The sequence below is a fragment of the Octopus sinensis genome, linkage group LG6 (genome assembly GCF_006345805.1).
Source record: "Octopus sinensis linkage group LG6, ASM634580v1, whole genome shotgun sequence".
Taxonomy (NCBI): Eukaryota; Metazoa; Mollusca; class Cephalopoda; order Octopoda; family Octopodidae; genus Octopus; species Octopus sinensis.
Window position 1 is genome coordinate 19,691,294 of NC_043002.1, and position 23,777 is coordinate 19,715,070.

Here is a 23,777-nt window from a genome sequence, read left to right on the forward strand (position 1 = left end):
TGTTTCTACATGGTTTCTTTCTCCGCTAAAAATAGCAGGTAAACCTCCCTCAAATCACATCGCATTGTCTTAAACAATGGAACAGTCAAATTCAATAATACAGTCCTGAACAACAACAACAACAACAGCAGCAGCAGCAGCAGCAACAACAACAACAACATCATCATCATCATCATCATCATCACCACCACCACCACCACTACCATCATCATCATCTGCTGCCACCACCACCACCACCACCACCACCACCACCACCACCACCACCACCACCACCACCACCACCACCACCACCACCACCACCACCACCTAAGAATGAAATATAACGGATGGATATAGACGAAGGGCATTTCATCATAGCTCTACTTTAATCAGGGTTGACCAATGGCTAAGTAACGCACATACACACACTTGAAGCTAGAGACTTCCAGAACAGATGAATAAAGCTCGCTGGTCACAGCTGGACCAGGGACTCATTTGGCACTAAGAGATAACCATTGTACACCTACTAAAGAAATAAAAGGTAAACATAAGATAAGTGCTGTAATTGCGACAGGTTACCTTTGATTGTGATATTTTACCTTTTAATCAATAATGAAAAAGAATGTGGGAGGAAGATAGAATGGGATAAACCACGACATTTCGTTATTTGTTCTTAGCAGACAGTTCTTGCTTTTTTTTTCTTCTTCTTCTTCTTCTAATCTTCCTTGATCTTTTATTGATCTTCTCCTCACACCCATGTTTCTTTCATATGAAGTAATATTTTTATCGATAACATTACAACTGTTGCTACTTAAGAACGTCCATTTCTTGTTCATCGAGCAGTTGTTCCACTCCCAACCCCTTTCACTCCACCACACCACCACCACCACCACTGTCATTGCTGTCATCATCTTTTAACATCTGTTTTCCATGCTGGCATGGGTTTGACAGGAGCTGTCCAGCCAGAAAGCTGCACCTGGCCCCAACTGTCTGTTCGGGCATGTTTCTGCAGCTGGATGCCCTTTCTAATGCCAACCACTTAACAGAGTGTACTGGGTGTTCTCTATGTGACACTGGTACGGCTGCTTCTCTATGTGGCACTGGTAGGGCGGCAAGTTGGCAGAAACGTTAGCACGCCGGGCGAAATGCATTGCTGTATTTCGTCTACCGTTACGTTCTGAGTTCAAATTCCGCCGAGGTCGACTTTGCCTTTCATCCTTTCGGGGTCGATTAAATAAGTACCAGTTACGCACTGGGGTCGATATAATCAACTTAATCCGTTTGTCTGACCTTGTTTGTCCTCCCTGTGCTTAGCCCCTTATGGGTAGTAAAGAAATAGATATGGCTGCTTCATACATAATGCTGGCATGAGTGTTTTATATGTGGCACCAACATGGTTACTTTCACATAGCACTGGCACAGGTATTTCTATATGACTCTGGCATGCGTGCTTTTTATGTGACACTGAAACAAGCGCTTTTTACATGGCACCAGCATATGTGATCCTGAAAGTCAAGGTCTCTCAGCTGAGAGACAGAATGAGCGGTGGAGGGGGGGCATTATCATAAAGGACACGCCAGTATTAATGAATGGTCACAAGTTCACTTAGCTTGACATGTTTTCTCAAGCACAGCAAATCACTAGAAGTCTTGGTTCTTTGTCATCATTTCAGTAAGGCCCAACATCTGAAGATCCTTTTATATATATACATACATACACACACACACACACACACACACACACATATATATATATATTGGTGCAGGAGTGGCTGTGTGGTAAGAAGCTAGTTTCCTAATAACATTGTTCCGGGGTCAGTCCCACAGCATGGCACTTTGGCCAAGTGTCTTCTACTATAGCTTTAGGTCGACCAAAGCCTTGTGTGTGGGTTTGGTAGACAGAAACTGAAAGATGCCTGTCATATATATATATGTGTGTATGTATGTATTTGTTATTTCTGTCTGTGTTTTGTCCCCCCATCACTGTCCTGTTTTAGTCCCTAACTTTGACCCTCCATAGATTCCAAATTTTATTTGGCTACTTATGGGGACAACTGACTTTGAAGACTCATATTGTCGTTCAATGCTCGAAATGAGGAGTAGACAGACAGCCGACAACTGATGAAGGGTCATTCTTTATGTTACTTGTCCTGTTTTTCATTTGTTTCTCTCATTGTTTGCATATTGAACTCCTTTATTTTCGTATTTCATGTTGTTCACTGTTGGTGACATCCTGTACCCATATATATATATATATATATATATAAACATATATATAATAATAATAATAATGAAATTATTGTATACAGTGCTCAGGTGCACCACAACTTGTCAGAAAGTGCATATAAAGTGTATGCAGTAATGTACAAATGTCTGGAAAGCAAAAAATGTATGAGTCAGATACATGCTTGTGTGTGTATGGAGGGGAGAAAATCAGGTGTAGTGTTGGCGAATCTCAGAAAGCATGGAAGTTTTGAAGGATGCAGTGCTCCGACAACTAACAACTGATGCCAGCAGTTTTGTTCCATGCTTCAGCAACTCTTAGCGTGAAAAAAATGTTTCCTAAAGTCATGGGAGCTGTGCTGTTTTCTGACTTTGTAAATATATGCATATATATATTATTTATATTATATATATATATATATATATATATATATATATATATACATATATATATATATATATTTATAAATATATTTATTTCTTTATTGCCCACAGGGGGCTAAACATAGAGGGGACAAACAAGGACAGACGAAGGGATCAAGTGCATAACTGGTACTTATTTAATCAACCCCGAAAGGATAAAAGGCAAAGTTGACCTAAGTGGAATGTGAACTTAGAATGTAACAACAGACAAAATACTGCAAAGCATTTTGCTCAGCATGCTAATGTTTCTGCCAGCTTGCCTTATATATATATCCTCATCATCATCATCATCATCATCGTTTAACGTTCGCTTTCCATGCTAGCATGGGTTGGATGATTTGACTGAGGGCTGCTGAACCAGATGGCTGCACCAGGCTTCAATCTTGATCTGGGAGAGTTTCTACAGGTGAATGCTCTTCCTAACGCCAACCACTCTGAGAGTGTAGTGGGTGCTCTTATGTGCCACCGGCATGGAAGCCAGTTAGTCACTCTGGCAACGATCCCGCTGGGATGGTGCTCTTAGCACCCTACTAGCACGGGGCACAAGTGCCAGTAAGGCACACTTGAATGGTGTCTTTTATGTGCCACTGGCACAGAAGCCGGTTAGCCACTCTGTCAACGATCACACTCATATGGTGCTCTTTGCACCCCACTAGCATGGATGCCCGTCATTGAATTTGATTTCGATTTCACTTGCCTCAACAGGTCTTCGCATGCAGAGTTTAGTGTCTAAAGAAGGAAAAGGTATGCATAAGTGGGCTGGTTACGCCCCTGACCACAGGTTATGGTCTCATTTGGCTTGCTGGGTCTTCTCAAGCACAGAATATTTCCAAAAGTCTCAGTCACTAGTCATTTCTTGGTGAGGCCTAAAATTCGAAGGTTGTGCTTCATCACTTCATCCCAGGTCTTCCTGGGTCTACCTCTTCCACAGGTTCCCTCAACCGCTAGGGTGTGGCCCTTTTTCACACAGCTATCCTCATCCATTCTTACCACATGACGATAGCAGCACACATCTGATGCTTCTTAGGTCGAACTATTCTCTCAAGGTACTTACACTCTGCCGAGTATGAACACTGACATTACACATCCATCGGATCATACTGGCTTCATTCCTTGTGAGCTTACACATGTCCTCAGCAATCATGGCCCATGTTTCACTGCCATGTAGCATGGCTGTTCATACACATGCATCATACAGTCTAACTTTTACTCTGAGCGAGAGGCCCTTTGTCACCAGCAGAAGTAAGAGCTCTCTGAACTTTGCCCAGGCTATTCTTATTCTAGCAGCTACACTTTCAGCACACCCTCCCCTGCTACAGGCTTGGTCACCCAGGTAACGGAAGCTATCAACTACTTCTAGTTTTTCTCCCTAGAATGTGGCGGAAGTTGTTCTCTGCATTTTCAGTGTTTATTGCTCCTGAGCATCAGCCACATACAAAAACTATCTTCCCAGTTAGCCTTCCTTTGATATTACTGCACCTCTTATGTGTCCATAGCTTACACTGGGTACATCTTATAGAGTTTCTACCTACGCCTTTCTACAGATTGAGCAGGGCCATCTACCTGAAGGGATTTGTGATTTGCCTGCCTCCCTACTTATTAGGACTTTGGTTTTAGCTAGGTTGACTCTAAGGCCCTTCGATTCTAATCCTTGTTTCCACACTTGAAACTTCTCCTCTAGTTCTGATAGTGACTCAGCAATTAGAGCAAGGTCATCAGCATAGAGGATCTCCTAGGGGCATCATGTCTTGAATTCCTCTGTTATTGCCCAGAGGACTATGATAAATAGGAGGGGGCTGAGGACTGAACCTTGGTGGACCCCTACCTCTACAATGAATTCTTCAGTGTACTCATTGCAAACCCTCACCTTACTGACAGAGTCCCTGTACATGGCTTGCATGGCTCTCACTAACCATTCATCAATCTCTAGTTTCCTCATTGACCACCAGATAAGGGATCGGGAGGGACCCTGTCAAAGGCTTTCTCTGTCAATGAAAGCCAGGTACAGGGGTTTATCTTTGGCTAGGTATTTCTCCTGCAGCTGTCTTACCAGAATACTTTCCATGGCTGAGTGATTGTTTTGTTAAGTTAGAAACATCTGTTGAATTTTTTCAGCTGCATTCACAGATTATATACTTTTTCCATAATCTTTTTCCAATTATTTTCAAATTTTGTATACCAGTTTAGCTTTGTGTGTCAATTATAAAATGAAGTTAATTTTTGCCATAAATTAATAAAGGGAAAGTAAATGGCTTTTAAAGTTAGCAAATTCTAGCCAATTGAAAGCCACCATTATACACATGATCATAAATCTCACATTAGTGGTTGTTTCCATAGTAATAAGCAAAGCTGTAGCCTGATTTGTTTCAGTGTAATAGGGACGCTGTAAGTGTGTGACTGTGACACTTTCACCACCTCAATCACCACCACAACTACCACCACAAGTTTTGACATAGCTAAAAATTATCAAACCTTTTAACCACTCTCTGTTATTATCTTTTACTTGTTTCAGTCATTTGACTGCAGCCATGCTGGAGCACGCCTTTAGTCGAGCAAATCGACCCCAGGACTTATTCTTTGGAAGCCTAGTACTTATTCTATCGGTCTCTTTTGCTGAACCACTAAGTTACGGGGACGTAAACACACCACCTTTGGTTGTCAAGTAATGTTGGGGGACAAACAGACACACAAACATATACACACACATACATATATATATACAAATATACAACGGGCTTCTTTCAGTTTCTGTCTACCAAATCCACTCACAAGGCTTTGGTCGGCCTGAGGCTATAGTAGAAAACACTTGCCCAAGGTGCCATGCAGTGGGAATGAACCTGAAACCATATGGTTGGTAAGCAAGCTACTTACCACACAGTCACTCCTGCACCTGTAGCATTTTTCTAAATTTTTTTGGTATATTTCAGTATACCAAAATTGAAAATTTTCACTTAATTTTAAAATTTCCAATTCTGTGACAGCAACTAAAAAGATCCATCTGTTTGTTTATCGAATTTCAGTTTTCATGTTTTGAAAAATGTATCTGAGTGTGTAGGTTTGTATTTCTTTACAATTTTTTTTTATGTAAGATATCAATAAAATTGGTCGGATTCTCATCTTAAGCTGTTCATAAGGCATTTGTGGGCCCAATTTCATAGTGAAATTAGAAGTAAATTGAGAACTCTCCACAAGTTTATTCTTGGTTCTTGTGAAACAAACTAGATTGAATTGCAATGCTTTGGTTATTGGCCCCCACATGTTATCTTTAGGTGCCAACCATCCCAAATTTGTGTTAAAGCAGGGGAAGAAATAATTTCACATAGGCAATAATAATAAGTAAAGTAATTTCACTCTCCACCCACCCACCCTCTCTCTCCAGCTAGGGTAGCCATGGATTCACCTCTTCAGCATGACACCTGTTCATGTCCCTCATTCACATTTTCACACCCTTCACTACTATAACTCATTCAGTTGAGGAATTAAGGTGTCTTGTCTTGTGAGTAATTGCTTGGCACTAAGAAAGGCATCCAGTTGCAGAAACTACATTGAAGCAGATATTGGAACTTATAATAATGAAATTATTGTATACAGTGCTCAGGTGCACCACAACTTGTCAAAAGAGCGTATAAAGCATATGCAGTAATGTACAAATGTCTGGAAAGCGAACAATGTATGAGTCAGATACATGCTTGTGTGTGTGTATGGAGGGGAGAAAATCAGGAATAGTGTTGGCGAATCTCAGGAATCGTGTTGGCGAATCTCAGGAATCATGGAAGTTTTGACGGATGCAGTGCTCTGACAACTAACAACTGATGCCAGCAGTTTGTTCCATGCTTCAGCAACTCTCAGCGTGAAAAAATGTTTCCGAAAGTCATGGGAGCTGTGCTGTTTTCTGACTTTGTAAATATGTCCACGGGTGTTAGACGGGTGGAGTTTGAAAAGGTCCTCAGAGTTATTGTTTGTAAGATGGTTAATAATTTTATGGGTGTCTGCCAAGTCAGCTGCCACCACATCAGAGTTTCAATGTGTCCATGCCCAGGGAAGTAAGGCGTTCAGAACATGGCAAATGCCTGATGGAGGGTGCAGCCCTCTGGTTTGTCAGTTTCTGTCAAACAAGCCAAAGCATGACAGCATTGAAAAAGGGACATTAAATGATGATGATGATGATGATGATGATTTCTGTTGAAACACAATACCTTTGCTTAAATCAATTTTGAAAATAATTAAGAATTTACCAAAGTAACCTTGCCTTTATTAAGCTTGTGTTAAGGCAGCAAACTGGCAGAATCGTTAGTGTGCTGGGCAAAATGCTTAGCAGCATTTCATCCATCTTTATGTTCTGAGTTCAAATTCTGACGGGGACCGACTTTGCCTTTCATTCTTCCAAAATTGAATACCAGTTAAGCACAGGGGCTAGTATAAGTGACTAGCTCCTTCTTCTAAGATTTCATGCCTGTACATTAAATTTTGGGGGAAGGAGCAGAAAGGATTATTAAGTCTCTCTTACTCTTTTTCTCTTTTACTTGTTTCAGTCATTTGACCGTGGCCATGCTGGAGCACCACCTTTAGTCGAGCTAATCGACCCCAGGACTTATTCTTTGTAAGCCTAGTACTTATACTATCGATCTCTTTTGCCGAATCTCCAAATTACAGGAACATAAACACACCAACATCGGTTGTCAAGCGATGTTGGGGGGACAAACACATACACACAAACATATACACACACATACATATATATATATATATATATTATATATATATATATATATACACACACATACATATATACGACGGGCTTCTTTCAGTTTCCGTCTACCATATCCACTCACAAGTCACAAGGCTTTGGTCGGCTCGAGGCTATAGTAGAAGACACTTGCCCAAGGTACCATGTAGTGGGACTGAACCTGGAACTATATGGTTGGTAAGCAAGCTACTTACCACACAGCCACTTCTGCACCTATGTATTTGAAACATAAATATACATGAAATTTTGCTGGAAAATTTTGCTTTAGATTATTTTAAAAAAGAAAGTTTCTACATAGGACCAGGAGCAATCTCAGGTGAGTCAGTGTCAAAAGGTTCAAGCAGTGAAGGAGAGGAAGAGATAATAACATTTGGGACAATTGGTCCATTGCTACTTTACAATGTGGTCTACCATAGTATTTGTAGTCTATGCTGTGAAATGACTTGCCCTATGTTAGGATTAGGGTTAGAGTGTAGCGGCACAAGCAGTCAGTGCCATATTGGATGAGATCTTGCAGCAGCCATTGCCATCTCTGAGATTGGAGCGAGACCTCACCTGCATCCATTTGCCATGCATGAGATCACAACGAGCGCTTGCAATGGCAAACTGTTTATAAGGGCAAAACAGAAACAGATTCTCTCTCTCTGCTTCTATGCAGCAGCGCTTGCTGAGCACACTTCACTGGCTGGGCCTGTCTGCATGTTGTACCTCCAGAGGCAATGTGCCTGCACCAATGGAAATACAACACAAACGCACACAGCTCGAGATGGTTTCTGAGAGCAACACACTTCACCTGTTCTGTGAAACTTGTAAATAAACCAGTAGTAAATTGCATTTGTACTTAAAGACTTCTTTCTTTACCTGCCGGAGCCTGAACTACACGAAGAACAAAATATAATGGGAGAAGGTGATATTCTCCTGATATCGTAAACCTTGCCTTCCATTATAAGGGTTTAGAGTTAAGGTTAGGTTTATGAGTTAGGGGTTAGAGTTTTGAGATAGGGTTAGACTGCATGCTAAAGTGTAAATGATCAGGTAGACTGCAAACTTAAGTGGCAAGATTTGTCCTTTGTTAACATCGATAGATGAAGGAGAACAAAAATGTATGCTTAGATAAGTAACTTTGTGAGTAATGATGGAATGGAAGTGGGTGAGAGTCATAGGTTTCTGTCAGAGAAGAGTGGGTTGAGTAGAGAGCTAATGTTGGTCGTGCCCTGAAGGGATTAGGTGTTTGAAAGTGGCTGAGTGTATGTGTTGAATAGAGAAAGTAAGTCAAAATGGGGAAGGTGGTAGTGGTGGTAGTAGGAGCAATTCAGGTAATGTTAACATAACAGTGGGTACAAGTGAGCAGATGCAATATTGTCATAATACAATGATGTAACACTGAGACATGATGACATTCTTACTTTTATCTGCAAATAAGGCAATAAACAGTAAAAGGATGGTGTGGAGTACAAATCAAAGCCATTTTAGTTTAAACAAAGAATAACTGCATCAAATAATTTCCTATGATCAGAAATTAACTGGTTCTGATCACAGATCTGCTTAATCAGAGATTCTCTGGAGCAAACAACAACAATGACAATAACATACATACAAAATTAAATGACAGCATCGTTTATGCTTTGCTTGTTTCAGTCGTTGGAGTGTGGCCATGCTGGGGCACTGATTTGAAGTGTTTTAATCAAACAGATTGACTCCCAGTATCTTATTTACGGGAATGTAGGCAAACTAACACTGATTGTCAGGTGGTGGTAGGGGACAAACACATACACGTGTGTGTGTATACATACATACATACATATATATATATCATTATTATTATTATACATATATACACTCTTGGAGTGGTTGGCGTTAGGAAGGGCATCCAGCTGTAGAAATTCTGCCAGATCAGATTGGAGCCTGGTGCAGCCATCTGGCTCGCCAGTCCTCAGTCAAACCATCCAATTCGTGCCAGCATGGAAAGCGGACGTTAAACGATGATGATGATGATGGACTTTCCCTTTGAAGATGATGTATAAGTTTTCAGTTTTTGCGGAATGATCTGCACAAAGGATTTGCTTACAATGATCAAATGTATGTGTTGCACATTAGCTCACTCCCTCCATCAAATTGATGTTGTCTGAACAGAGCATGGTGTACCTCATGTCAGGTGTCAAAGTGATAGCAGAACAACGTGAGATGAAGTGTTTTGCTCAAGAACACCAACACACCATCCAGTCCAGGAACTGAAATCACGATCTCATGATCATGAGTGCAACACCCTAACCACTAGGCCATGCACCCTCACTAATATATATATAATATATATATATATATATATATATATATTTATATATTTATTTATTTATATATATATATATATGGAATAAGTGGAGCAAGAACACACAGAAACGAAAAGGTATTGTCTTACAAGTTTTTTGACATATGACACAAGTTGTAAAAGGCGGTTGGGCATTATGATTTTCATGTGACTTCATATGGTTCATGTATCCTGCTTTTGACAACAGAACACAATCACATATAATATATACCCTTGTTCACTGTTGATTACAGTTCTAATTGCTCCTTTACGACAGGTCCTTTTAAGTTCAAAGTGCTGAATTATCTTTTCCTCCCCGGCATTACAACCAGTCCTAATAGCACCTCTCCACTTGTTCTGATCTAGAACATCATTTTTCCCAATCACTTTTGTTCATGTCTAGTTTCTTCAGGTTTTCCTTCACAAAGTCCTTATACCTTTTCCTTGACTTATGTTGTGGTCATTTACCAGAGTTGAGCCCACCATAAAAAAGACGCTTTGGCAAACTCGTCTTTCATTCTAATAACATGTCCAGTCCATCTCATTTTAGCCAAGATAACATGTTGTTCAATTGAGCTGCAATGTGCCATGTGCAAAACCTCTGTATCTGGTATGAAACGTTCCCACTTGACTCCTAAGATAGATTTGAGGCTCTTTTGATGAAATCTCTCCAGCATTTTTATGTGATGCTTGTAAGTGGTCCGTGTCTCACTTGAATAAAGAAGTGCAGACAATACACACGCTTTATAGACACTGATTTTTGTCTGCAGGGAAATACTTCTATCCACTCATACTTGCTTTACGAGCTTTCAAAATGCAACACTTTCCTTCCCTATTTGATAGTATATCTCTGCATCAAGACCACCATCTCTTGACAAGTGTGCTTCCAAGGTAAACAAAGGTGTCAGCAACTTCTAACCTAGTTCCATTCTCAAAATTGTTTGGTTCAGAATATGTTTGTCCTGGCATGGGAGTAAAAATTACTTTGGTTTTCCCCAAACAAATTGTGAGTCTGAAATGTACACATGCAGGGGAAAATCTTTCCATTAAATGTTGCATATCCCCCTCTGAGTGTGCCAACAAATCAGCATCATCGGCATAAAGTAATTCTCACCATCATCATCATCATCACCATCATAATCATCATCATCATCATCGTTTAACGTCCACTTTCCATGCTAGCAGGGGTGTTCGATTTGACTGAGGACTGGTGAACCAGATGGCTGCACCAGGCTCCAATCTGATCTGGCAGAGTTTCTACAGCTGGATGCCCTTCCTAACGCCATTTGGATCGCAATCTTCATCATCATATGTTCCCTTGAAGTCGAAAGATGGAAATGAGGTTATTAAAGATCCTTCTGGAATAATGAATAGATGGAGAGAACACTTTGCAGATCTTTTCCACAATCCATCTGTAGTGAACATGGATGTCATAAACAACATTCTGCAAAGAGAGGTAGTGCAACACATGGATAATACACCTTCCATTGAAGAAGTAAATCTGGCATTATGTAAACTGAGACCAGGTAAAGCTCTTGGATTGGATGGCATTCCAGTTGAAATTCTGAAAGCAGGTAGGGATCATATTTCATCTGAAATTCAAAACCTGATAAGTCAAGTTTGGAATGGATCTTCTGTGCCACAAGAATGGATAAATGGCATTCTGATCCCTGTATACAAAGTTAAGGGCCTGAAAGCAGTGTGTGGTAATTCTAGAGGGATAATTCTTCTGGCACATACCAGTAAGAAACTTTCAAGGATCATGTTAGATCGTCTTGTTGAGAATGTGTGTCCACATGTGATTCCTGAAGAACAGTGCGGTTTCAGGCCTGAGTGAGGAACAATGGACATGATAATTTTTGTGAGGCAGGTTCAAGAGAAATGCTTAGAGGAACAAATGCCACTATACCAAGTCTTCATAGATTTAACTAAGGTATTTGACATGGTAAACAGGGAGTCACTGTGGATTGTTTTGCATAAACTTGGTTGTCCAATGCATTTTGTGAGCATATTTAAAAAACAACACAGAAACATGAAAGGTCAGGTAGTCCTTTGATGCTGAGCTATCTCATGAATTTTCAGTGGACAACAGTGTCAAACAAGGAGATATTCCTGCCCCTACACTTTTCTCTGTTTATTTTGCTGCATTACTTTGGTAAGTTTTTAAGGATTGCAACAGGGGAATCGGAATCAAATTTCAGACATCTAGTCATATTTTTAATTTGACCTGGTTTAACTGCAAAGCAAAGATGTATGTATGTGTGTGTGTGTATATATACACTTTCATTATGAAGAGGAGGCCAGAGCCTCTGGATTTAAGGTGTACAAAGATCACGTCACAATTATAATGTGTGGAAATGTTGCAGGCTTTATGATAAAGCCAGGGCTTTTTTATAAGTCCCAAAAATCCAAAGGCCCTCAAAAACAAAACTAAGAACCCGCTGCCAGTGCACTGGATGCACAACCAGAAGGCATGGACAACAAAACCACTGACATCGGATTGGTTTCACCAGTGTTTCATCTTTGAAGTCAAAGTTTATCTCATCAAAAAAAGGACTGGAATTCAAAGTGCTTCTCCGAATGGACAATACTGGAGGTTACATGCTTGACCTGTTGTACTGGGGTGTACAAATCAAAGGAGATGAAGAATGAAACTCTGAATGCCAGCTGGAAGAAATTGTGGTCGGAAGCAGTCCACAACTATAAAGGATTCTCTCCTGACAAAATCCACCACTCTGCCGTAGATAAGTCAGTGAAGCTGGCAAAATTTCTAGAAGGAGGTGACTTCCCTGACATGACCTGATATGATTACCGAAGATGTTAATAACCTGATCGAGGCCCACTCAGATCTGTTAACGGATGAAGATCTGACAGAGATGACAAAGTTAGCAAGTGATGAAGAACAAAAACAAGAAGATCCAGGGGAAGAAGAAGAAGTCAGCCTATCACTAGAATGCCTCTCAACTCTAGCAAAAATGGCAGAACTTCAGAGAATGGTGGAAGATTGAGACCCCCAGATGTTTCATGCATTGCAGTTCAGAAATGCAGTCGACGGCACCGTGGAAGTTTATGAAAACCTTCTTACACAGAAGAAAAGGCAGCACCAGCAACTGCCCATCGATATGTTCCTCGCCCGCAAAAAAAGAGAAGACATAGGTACTCCTAGGAGTGTGGGGAGAGTTTATAAAAGCTTAAGTTTATAAAAATAATAAGAAAAAATATACAGTACTGTTTATACTTTGCAGATTTTCACCTATCGCAGGAGGTTTAGAGCCACAATAGTCGAGGGATTTATATATATATATATATATATATATATATATATAGAATAAAAAGGTTTGAACGGTACAACAATGCACTATAATATATTAAAAAAAATGGACTATATACCTGTTGTAATTTAGTTATCCATACTCCGATAATATTTCGGAGTACAATTCCTTCTTCAGATAGTCTTAGATGGAATCGCTGTTATAATTGGTTTTCCAACAGCTTTTCTTTTTTCGGAATCGTCTCAGCAGTGGTCTCATGAAGCTCCTTCCGGAATTCATCATGATAAGTGCGTGAGGTCGGCTATAGGTATATAGTCCAATTTTTTTAATTTTTATTATAGTGCATTATTATACCATTCAAAACTTTTTATTCCTTACAAACAATACACAATGCTTCAAGCGAACAACAATACTCAATATATATACAATGTATGTATATATATATATATATATATATATATATATATATATATATATATATAGAGAGAGAGAGAGAGAGAGAGAGCAATAAGAATTGCTCTATAAATTAATGGTAAAATATCTCTTTACCCTCACCCATTTAGTACACTCAGTAATGTAATTGCAATGTAATAAAAAAACACTTGTGTATTAGTAATTGGGTATTCTACCAGTAGTATATTGGATAGATATCCCTTGGTTGGTTCGATTCACAACCTCTAACTTTCTTGGAATATATATATATATATAAATATATTATATTTGAAAAATGACTTATATATATCAATATTCATTCATAGACAACAGAAAGATCAGAAATGCAACAAAAATTAAAAATATCAAGGTCAAATTGAAAGGGGATCATGGAAAAATTGCACATGACATGAAATTAACGAAAATCAACTAAATCGGAAAAAAAAATCAACATAAAATATTCTCTATAGCTTCTTCATGATCTGCTGGGGTGTCCTCTTCGTGACGTACATACACACCATACAGTTAAAGAGAAGAAATTAATGAAATTTGTCCTTATTCATTTGTCCCAGTTTAGACACCATTTTTTAAAAGTTGAAAATGATCATATTCGACATCAGTGTGGGGAAAAAATTGACTTGGAATTCAACAAAGAAAAGAATACTGAATATTATATACCAAAAATTATCCAGATGTTTAATTAGCAAACTGAATTACAATTGAGTCAAAGTTGAGGAAAGTACATGTCACCTGTTTCAAACTCAGCTTCAACAATAACTATGCTGAACAATTTTTAATCCCAAAGATGATGCAATGGTGTCAAACAGATAGGGAAAAAATAAGGAGATAACAGAAACTACTCATTTTGCCCCAGTTACCAATTTTGCCCCACCCAAACAATTTTTACGACAGGTTCTTTCGTTTCTTTTTTCTAATTTTTTTTTAAAATAAAGGAATACATACATACATTGTTTACGCGTGAGAGTGCATGCATGTGTGCGCAAGCAACACTACATGTGCGCGTACACACACGATGTACCTTTTGATAAGCCAAGCATGACGTCCCCAGCATCGTAACCGATACAAAGTAAGTATAATTATATATAATTTATAAGCATTGTTTGACGTATAATGACTGGAATAAATTAAACGGACTTAATAACAGAGCATATTCTATAAACATAAAACACTGTGGTTAAGTAACTGATTTAATTAACGCTTTATAATGCCTTTTATAATCATTGTTTACATGTATTAACAACTAAATTGGTAAACATTACCATTTAACAGTTTATTTTATAACAATTGTTTGACGTGATGACTATTACCATCTTATAGTATATATTTTTTAATTATATATATTTATATAATTATAATTTAGGGTATCTCTTAGATACCACCACGCTTGAAATAGCAGCCAAAACTTCACTCTAAAACCACATTAAACATTTAATGTGACTTTAGAGTCAAATTTTATCTGCTATTTCAAGCGTGGTGGTATCTCTTAGATACCCTAAATTACAATTTTGATAATAATTATTACCTTTGAAGGTTTTTATTCCCATGCTGGCCACTTGATAAGATCGATATTTAAATTAACGATCTTATCCCTATACACACACACACACCCAAGTTCTTGGCTTTAAGGATATCGTGGAGGGCCTAGCTGGAAGCCCAAACTTCCGCGTTTTTTTACAGGGCTTAGAAAAACTGAAGGACCACTGCAATAAGTGTGTGAATCTGAGAGGGGATTATGTAAAATTAAATTACAATTAACTGATCCTCTTGTATCTTTTTTTTTACCCAAAGCCAGGAACTTTTATATGTATATATATTGTATGCCGGCTGCCAAATCACTTCCAAGAGTAAACAATGGTTATCACTAAGGCGCTTCCATTCTCTCTTCCGTTTTGAATTGGGGGTGAAGGCCGCTACGATTGGTTTCTCAAAACGTATAACTCCGACAATTCTCTCTCTCTCACACAAACACATACACAGACATGTGTGCGCGTATGTGAGTATGTAGACATACATACATACATACATACATACATACATACATATATATATACACACACACAGTCATTAGACTGCGGCCATGCTGGGGCACCGCCTCGAAGAATCTTAGTCGAACATAACAATGCAAATTTTTTCTTTAGCCTGGTACTTATTCTATAGGTTTCTTTTCGCTGAATTGCTAAATCACAGAAATACAAACAAACCAACACCGGTTGTCAAGCAGTGGGGCGGTGGCAAACACAAACAGACACAAAGACATAACACACACATATATATATATATATATATATATACTCACATATGTAATCGACGGGCTTCTTTCAGTTTCCATCTATCCACTTCGCTCACAAAGCTTTGGTCGGCTATGGACCGTACAGAGGTATTTGGTTGAGTGAATGGTCATTATTATAAGGCGGTGTAAGGTGGTGAGCTGGCAGAAATGTTAGCATGCCGGGCGAAATGCATAGCGGTATTTCGTCGGTCGCTACGTTCTGAGTTCAAATTCCGCCGAGGTCGACTTTGCCTTTCATCTCTTAGAGGTCGATAAAATAAGTACCAGTTGCATACTAGGGTCGATCTAATCGCTGGTCCCGTCTCCAAAAATTTCGGGCCTTGTGCCTAGAGCAGAATAGATTATAAGGCGGCGAGCTGGCAGAAACGTTAGCACGCCGGGCGAAATGCATAGCGGTATTTCGTCTGCCGTTACGTTCTGAGTTCAAATTCCGCCGAGGTCGACTTTGCCTTTCATCCTTTCGGGGTCGATTAAATAAGTACCAGTTACGCACTGGAGTCGATGTAATCGACTAGCCCCCTCCCCCATCATTTCAGGCCTTGTGCCTATAGTAGAAAGGATTATTACAAGACGGTGGAGCTGGCAGAATCATTAGCACACTGGACAAAATGCTTAGCGGCATTTCGCCCTGTCACTACGTTCTGAGTTCAAATTCCGTCGAGGTCAACTTTGCCATTCATCCTTTCGAGATCGATAAAAAAAAGTACCAGTCGAGCATTGGCGTCAATGTGATCGACTAGCCCAGTGGTTCTCAATCTGGGTCCATATGGCCCTTGGGTATCCATTTAAGATTCTATTAAAATTTGTGTAATAAATTGGTTAAACTTCTACAAAACACAAAATATTTTAATTTTTTATACAATTCCTAATAAGAGTTTTTCTCATATATATACGTATGTATGTATGTATGTATGTATGTATGTATGTATGTATGTATGTATGTATGTATGTATGTGTGTGTATGTATGTATGTATGTATGTATGTATGTATGTGTATGTATGTATGTATGTATGTATGTTATGTATGTATGTATGTATTATGTATTTATGTATGTATATATATGTGTGTGTGTGTGTGTGTATACAGTAAATTATGGCGATCCAATTGGGTAAAAGATGATCAAAATAGGAATCAAAGGGGCTCATAGGCAACAAAAAAAATGATTGAGAACCACTGGACTAGCCCCTTCCCGTAAAAATTTCTGGCCTTGTGCCAATTTTTAGCAAGAATTAAACAAAAACATACAAATAATGCGGGACAAAGCGAAGGGAAAAGAAAAGAAGTAAAAGGAAACGAACAAATGGTTGTGATGATGATGATGAGGGCGAGGAGGAAGGCGACGGCGACAGTACTGGTTGCAGACATTATAACGTGTATGTGTGTACACACACAAAAATGTATACTAAACAAACAGAAAATCCCTACACACACGTTTGTCTTTTGTTTCGCTCAGCCGTCCTGTCGCAACCCTCACTCGGTAAAGTAAGAGCGAGAATGAGAAGGGCTAATATGTGAACTCAACTTGGCTGTTGTTGTTTAGCCCTCCTCCGCCAAGTCAACACCTGATTAAGCAGACCTATGATGAAGGACATTCCAACTGTGACTATCCCGTCTATTTATACCCTTCCTACTGTGACTATCTCGTCTAACATACCCTTCTATTTTGTCTTAAGACAGTAAGTTGAATTTGTGGGAGATATGGCTTTTATTTTTAGTAGGTCGTGCAAATTGGTTCGTATTTAGTCCATTGCTTGGTTTAACGGCAGCGGCGGCCCTTAGGGGTCTGTAATGGCTTCACACTACCAGAGCCTTTAGTGGTTTGACATCATCACCAGATACTCGGTTATCGTTGGTGGAATCCGCTCTATAGTAAACTTTCCGTCGATTTGTCTCTGAAATGAGATTACTTGATATCTTGATGAACAATCGTCATTTGCAGCAACGTATGAGTCCAATGATAAAGATTCTAAGCTTTCACCAAAGCGGTCAGGGTTCAATTCCTGAAAATACTAACTTTTCGGGGCAGCCTTGACAGAACCGCTTCTGCTTGTGCAGTGAAACTTCTTTCAATTACAATTTCAACCGTCTTGAAAAAAAGAAATAACTTACGGAGTTGTAATGGCTAGAACGTCTTTGATTATAGGTCTGCTTCATCGAGGCTAACCTGTAACTAAACAACGACCACCCTCGTGTTGTGGTTTCTCTCTTTTTCTATCACCAGTCTCGGCAGCCCTACAAAAGTCAGGGACACCCTTCTCCTCTCACTAAACTATAAATTAAGTCACCATGTAATTTACTTGTCTCCACCGAGAATGGAGCCGGCGGGAGCCGTGGAACATCCACTATCAAAATTACTCCGGAAATGGGTTTGACGTAGTCCGAAGCGCTAGATAAGGCCTTACACCGTAGCATAGCTAAGGGGATGGATGCTGGGGCGGTCCGTGAAGATTTTAAGGAGGCGGCTCCTTTGGGTCTGCTGTATAAGGACCAGGAGAGGCAAATTTAAGGCTTGTTTTGGGTGGCACGCACTCTAGCTACAACACTGCTCTTACAGGTCGTATCACTTTAAAAAAAAATGTTTATTTTAGTAGATAATCTCACTAACAACAAAAGACAATTCAACAACCATGAAATTTTTGCGATATTGTGAAAGTATTATTTAAAAGTTCTGTCTGCTTCTCTCTCTCTCTCTCTCTCTCTCTCTCTCTCTCTCTCTCTCTCTCTGTATGCATGCATGTATGTATGAATTTTGTAGTTATTACCGCCACGGATTGATTTGCTTTGCGAGACGAATGATAGTTTTGGTAAAAATAATTAGGAACAGGGAAGAGAAATTTAAGTTACCTACAGCTTACCTGAGATGCAAGTGTGGTTCCGCTTGAATTCCATGATAAATTTGAGATTCTCTTGAATGCTCTGCTTTTCGAGCGGGTACTCCAAAATGCACCAAACAGCCCCACCAAGTATCCAGTATAAGATAAGAAATACAACGAGGCCCCATAATCGTTGGGTAGGAGTCGTATTTGATAGCCAAAGAGCTTTCATCTGAACGACAGCCGAGGCGAGACTAGCAGGTTTTTGTCCCCCGTTTTTCTGTCTTTTTTCTCTTTTTCTTTGCGAAGTGTTACAGAATGGAAACGAAGAATGGAACTGGTAAAGGACAGAACTCACCGACACGCGCGACAGGAACAGCGAAGCGAAGTTTATAAAGCAAGCGCAACTTCAGAGAAAATATTTACAAAATAGGAGAGAGAGAGAGAAAGAAAAAGAGAGAGGGAGAGAGAGAGAGAGGGAAAGAGCGAACGATCGCGGTGTTGAACAGCCGTGCACCTAAACAAGAAAATGTGACAGTTTTCATATAGAGGGTGATGTGTCGGGTTAAATATTGATATTTTCTAGAGAGAGAGAGAGAAAGACACACACACATACACACACACACACACACACACACACACACACACAGATTGACAGAGAGAGAGAGAGAGAAAGGAGTATATATGTATGTGTTAACAATATTCGTGTATTGTAGGAGGGTTGATAAGAATGGGAGGGAAATTAAACGCGTGTGGCTTATAAAGAGGAGGAAGGGGAACGGACAGTAAGGAAAAAAAAACAAACATACGAGCGAGAAAGGAAATAGAGGGAGAAGGGAGGATTAATACAAGGATGACAGAAACACACACACATACACATACACACACGCCGACACATACACACATACACACATGCCGACACACACACACACAACTAATTTTTGCTTGTTTCAGTCATTAGACTGTGACCAAGCTGGAGCAGCGCCTTGAATTTTTAGATGAATGAATCGACCTCCGTACTTTATTTTTTAAGCCTTGTACTTATTCTATTGGTTTATTTTGCCGAACCGCTAAGCTACGAGGACGTAAACATACCAACATCGGTTGTCAAGTGGCGATGGGGAGACAAACACAGACACACACACACACACACACACACACATATATATATATACATCTATTATAATAATACCCTTGTGTTTTTCTCCGTCACAACATATGAATGAGAAAGGAAGGGGTGATAGATGAATAAGGAAGGAAGTGGTATGGTGAAAAAAAATCAAACAGCGTTTCAACTCTTTGTGAGTATATGTGTGTATATGTAAAAGGGAGGTATGTGAATGTGTGTGTGTGTGTGCAATGGAAGTGATGAACATTCAATACTGAAAAGAAAAATCAAACAGCGTTTCAACTCCATGTGAGCATATGTGTGTATGTGTGTGCATGTACAAGAGAAATATGTGAATGTTTGTATGTGTGAACCAGCGTTCTTTCAGTAACAAACGATGATCGATGTCACATCTCAAAAGACAACCACTAGATAACGTTGTGAAGTGTATTAATTTGAATTACCATCCATATTCTATCTTATTTATATACAAAATACTACAATTAGCCATCATTTTTGATGGCACAGGGCCATCATCATCATCGTTTAACGTCCGTTTTCCATGCTGGCATGGGTTGAACGGTTTGACTGAGGACTGGCGAGCCAGTTGGCTGCACCAGGCTCCAATCTGATCTGGCAGAGTTTCTACAACTGGATGCCTTCCTAATGCTAACCACTCCAAGAGTGAAGAGGGTGCTTTTACGTGCCACTGGCACAAGGGCCAGTCAGGCAGTACTGGCAATGGCCACGCTAAAATGGTGTTTTTTTCAATGCCACTTGTACAGGAGCCAGTCCAGTGACACAGGCAACGACCTCGCGCGAATGTTGTTTTTCATACGTCACCGGCACAAGTGCCAATGTACATATATACATACATACATATATATATATATATATATGTCATGAGCTTCTGAACTCTCTTAACATACATTATTTACATTTGACGGATATTTCTCCTCATCTTGTTTGTTGTTAACACAACATTTCAGCTGATATACCCTCCAGCCTTCATCAGGTGTCTTGGGGAAATTTCGAACCTGGGTTCTCATTCCTAAGGTATTTTTCGATCACCATGTCGCACACATATGGTTGTGAAACATGTGCCTGGTGTACTCTTATCAGACGGGTAGTCATGATGGGTATACTGGGCTTTGTATATTTTACCCCAGTGTCACTTTGATGGCATGCACTGCTCTTTCACTCAATAATAATAATGATAATGACATGATGTGTTAATGTATATTTTGTATAATGCTTTATCAATGTTCCTACAGGTAAATCGGTGTTGAAATAATTGTATTGTAATGTAATAAAGCAAGTTGCTCAATCTATTTTCTATTATTCATATTTGTGTGTATGTGTGTGTGTGTGTGTGTGTTTGTGTGATCAACATCATCACTTAACATTTATGTTTCATGCTGGTATGGGTCAGATGGTTTGAGAGGATCTGGTGGGCCCAAAGACTACATCAAGCTCCAATGCGTGCTTTGGCATGGTTTCTAAGGCTAGATGCCCTTCCTAATGGTAACCACCTCACAGCATGTACTGGGTGCTTTTTTCATGCTACATTCGGCTTACAAGACTACCAAACTTGGGGTGTGGGGAAGCAGGGGGCAACTTTATGCCAATAGATGAAGAGCAGAATATATATCATCATCATCATCATCATTATCATTCTATACCTGTTTTCCATGTTGGCTCGGGTACAATGTTTTGACAGACATTAAAAAAAAAAACTATGCCAGAAATTAAGACACTGGAGTAAGATGTGGTTCTCTGACCCATTGGACCATGTTGAACTGCCCAATCCATTCCGGCACAGAAAACAGACAGATGATGATGATGATGATGTATATCAAACATGCATGTGAATGAATTCACAATTTAATCACACACACACACTGTGTCTCAATGTTTTGGCTGTTTTATTCAATGTGTGTTGTCAATAAATGCTCTGATATGCAAATGAGCGGCATCAACACCTGTTAATCTTAGTATTTCCTACAAGAATCTTGGAAGTTGTTTCCTCTATCTGTCCATCTTCCCCACCTCTCTTTCTCTCTCTCTTTCTCTTTCTCTCTCTGTCTCAGACAAACACGAGTACACACTCTTGATAAGATGGCAATAATTAAGTCCTAACAACTGGAGCTCTTGGTTTTAAACTGCAGAAAAAGCTGTGGGTCAACCACCAGATCTATTTCTACAGTGAGGCTAAATTTATGCAAATACTTGCTGTCTGAGTACTTTAGTTATATACACATGCAGACATATATCCATATATATATATATATATATATATATATATATATGAAGTTCATACACACACACACACACACACAAACACACATCTATAAACAGTAAGAATCAAAAGGATGGCTGGCATAATTATTCTTAATATCTTCTGACAGATTCAAACATGAATATCACTGTTCTCTGTGCATAAGATGATTTATTACCGGTTGGCAGATATCAGCATGGATCAGCAGACAGCTTGCTCATTGAAGTTATGGACAAGATTCTCAACTCATGTGAGATTCATCAGTCTAGGATAACTCTGGCTGATGAGACACAATGATGTTGAAACACCGATTGACCCAAAATTAATGAATTATGAAATGCAAACAATTGCATCATAAAGGTAATTGTCCTCTTGTGACGAAACATGGCGGTGATGAGTATATCCATGTTTGAATGTGCCATAAATATGAAAATTGTTTTGATTCTCCATGTTCACTATGTATATAATGATTTACATATACTATATCTTTTATAAATAAGGGCAAAAGAATAAAATTTTCTATGCCAATATGCTGAAAAATAGACTTTAGATCGTCTAACCACAAATAATATTTTTCACTTATAATTTTCACCTTAAAAGGTGTTTTAATATGCAGGCCACTGATAAAATTTTTTTTTTTTGAAAAAATTTTATCCTTATATTAGAAGTAAATTTATTATATCCTTTAAGAATGTAGCACAATTGTATCCAAAAACTGCTAAAATGATTACTAACATAAGTGTAAGACCAGAAATTTACAGAAATAAAGGTGATTAAATCAATTGAAGCACTTAGCAACCTCTTAGTTTATGGGTCTCAATTTTATGGGTCCCAGAAAGATTAAAAAAAAGAAATACAAATTCAACCCTGGTGAAATTTGAACCCAGTGCATAAAGAGACATAAACATACACTGCAAGGCATTCTACCAACTCTACCAATTCTTCCAATAAATAATTTACAGACACACAGGCGGGGGTGGGGTGGGGTGCAGGAGAGAATAGACCTTTTATTGATTTTAACATTGAATATTCAATATACTGAAATAAATGCCTTCTCATTGATTTATAGTCTAGGTGGTTAAGTGTTCCACAGTCATATATGCCCTTAAAGTAATCCTTCAAAACTTCCATGCTTCCGGAAATTTGCCAACAGTATACCCAATGCCCCGCCCCATTGCTTCTTTTTAACAGAAAATGGCTCATTCGCTATACATTTCCTGTGTATTATTCTATCTGCGGTTTATGCACATTTTTGGCTACCTTTTCTGATGAGTTGTTGTGCACCTGGACACTGTATACAGTAAGTACATTATTATTATTACTAGCAGGACTCGTGAATATTTCATGGTAAACTTATTGGGTTATTTCTGAAAACTTTATCCAAAAACCTGAAAGCATAGCTTGTGTTGTGTCTGTATAGAAAGATAGTTGCTCATCTGCTACTCTTTGCAAAGAGAAGGAAACTAGAATACGGTGATTACTTAATGCACTTTATATATACATTTAATATACTTTATGCACAATCTTATAAACTTAATACACAATACTCCCCCTCTTTCTCTCTCACTCTTCACCTTACCCTCTTTTTCTCTCACTCTTTGCCTTTCCCTTCAACTAATCATATGAAAGCATTACAGATGGGCTAAGTAACAGAGGAAAAAAAACTTAGCTAAAAAAAAATTACTCATTTTATATATCATCAACATCATCATACGCACACACACACACACACACACACATATACATCAGAAAAATATATGTATGAATATATGTATATATGAATGAGTGTATGAATCATCGTCGTCATCATCATCATTTAGCATCCATTGTCCATGCTGGCATGGGTTGGATAGTTTGACCAGGGCTGGTAAGCTGAGGGGCTGCAC

The 23,777-nt window shown here is 39.0% G+C and overlaps 1 protein-coding gene across 2 annotated transcripts in view; it reads right to left on the minus strand.

Annotated features, from left to right (window-relative positions):
* The window catches only part of LOC115212980 (potassium channel subfamily K member 1), a 200,703-nt gene that overhangs the window by 13,768 nt on the left and 163,158 nt on the right, over nucleotides 1-23,777 (minus strand). The window contains exon 1 of one of the 2 annotated variants that reach the window (XM_036503682.1): nucleotides 18,548-19,034. The exons of the other annotated variant lie outside the window; for it this stretch is intronic. Coding sequence (XP_036359575.1) covers nucleotides 18,548-18,737 — 190 coding nt within the window. The 5' untranslated portion in view covers nucleotides 18,738-19,034. Of the gene's footprint in view, nucleotides 1-18,547; nucleotides 19,035-23,777 lie in introns of those variants that run through there. 2 annotated transcript variants of the gene reach the window in all.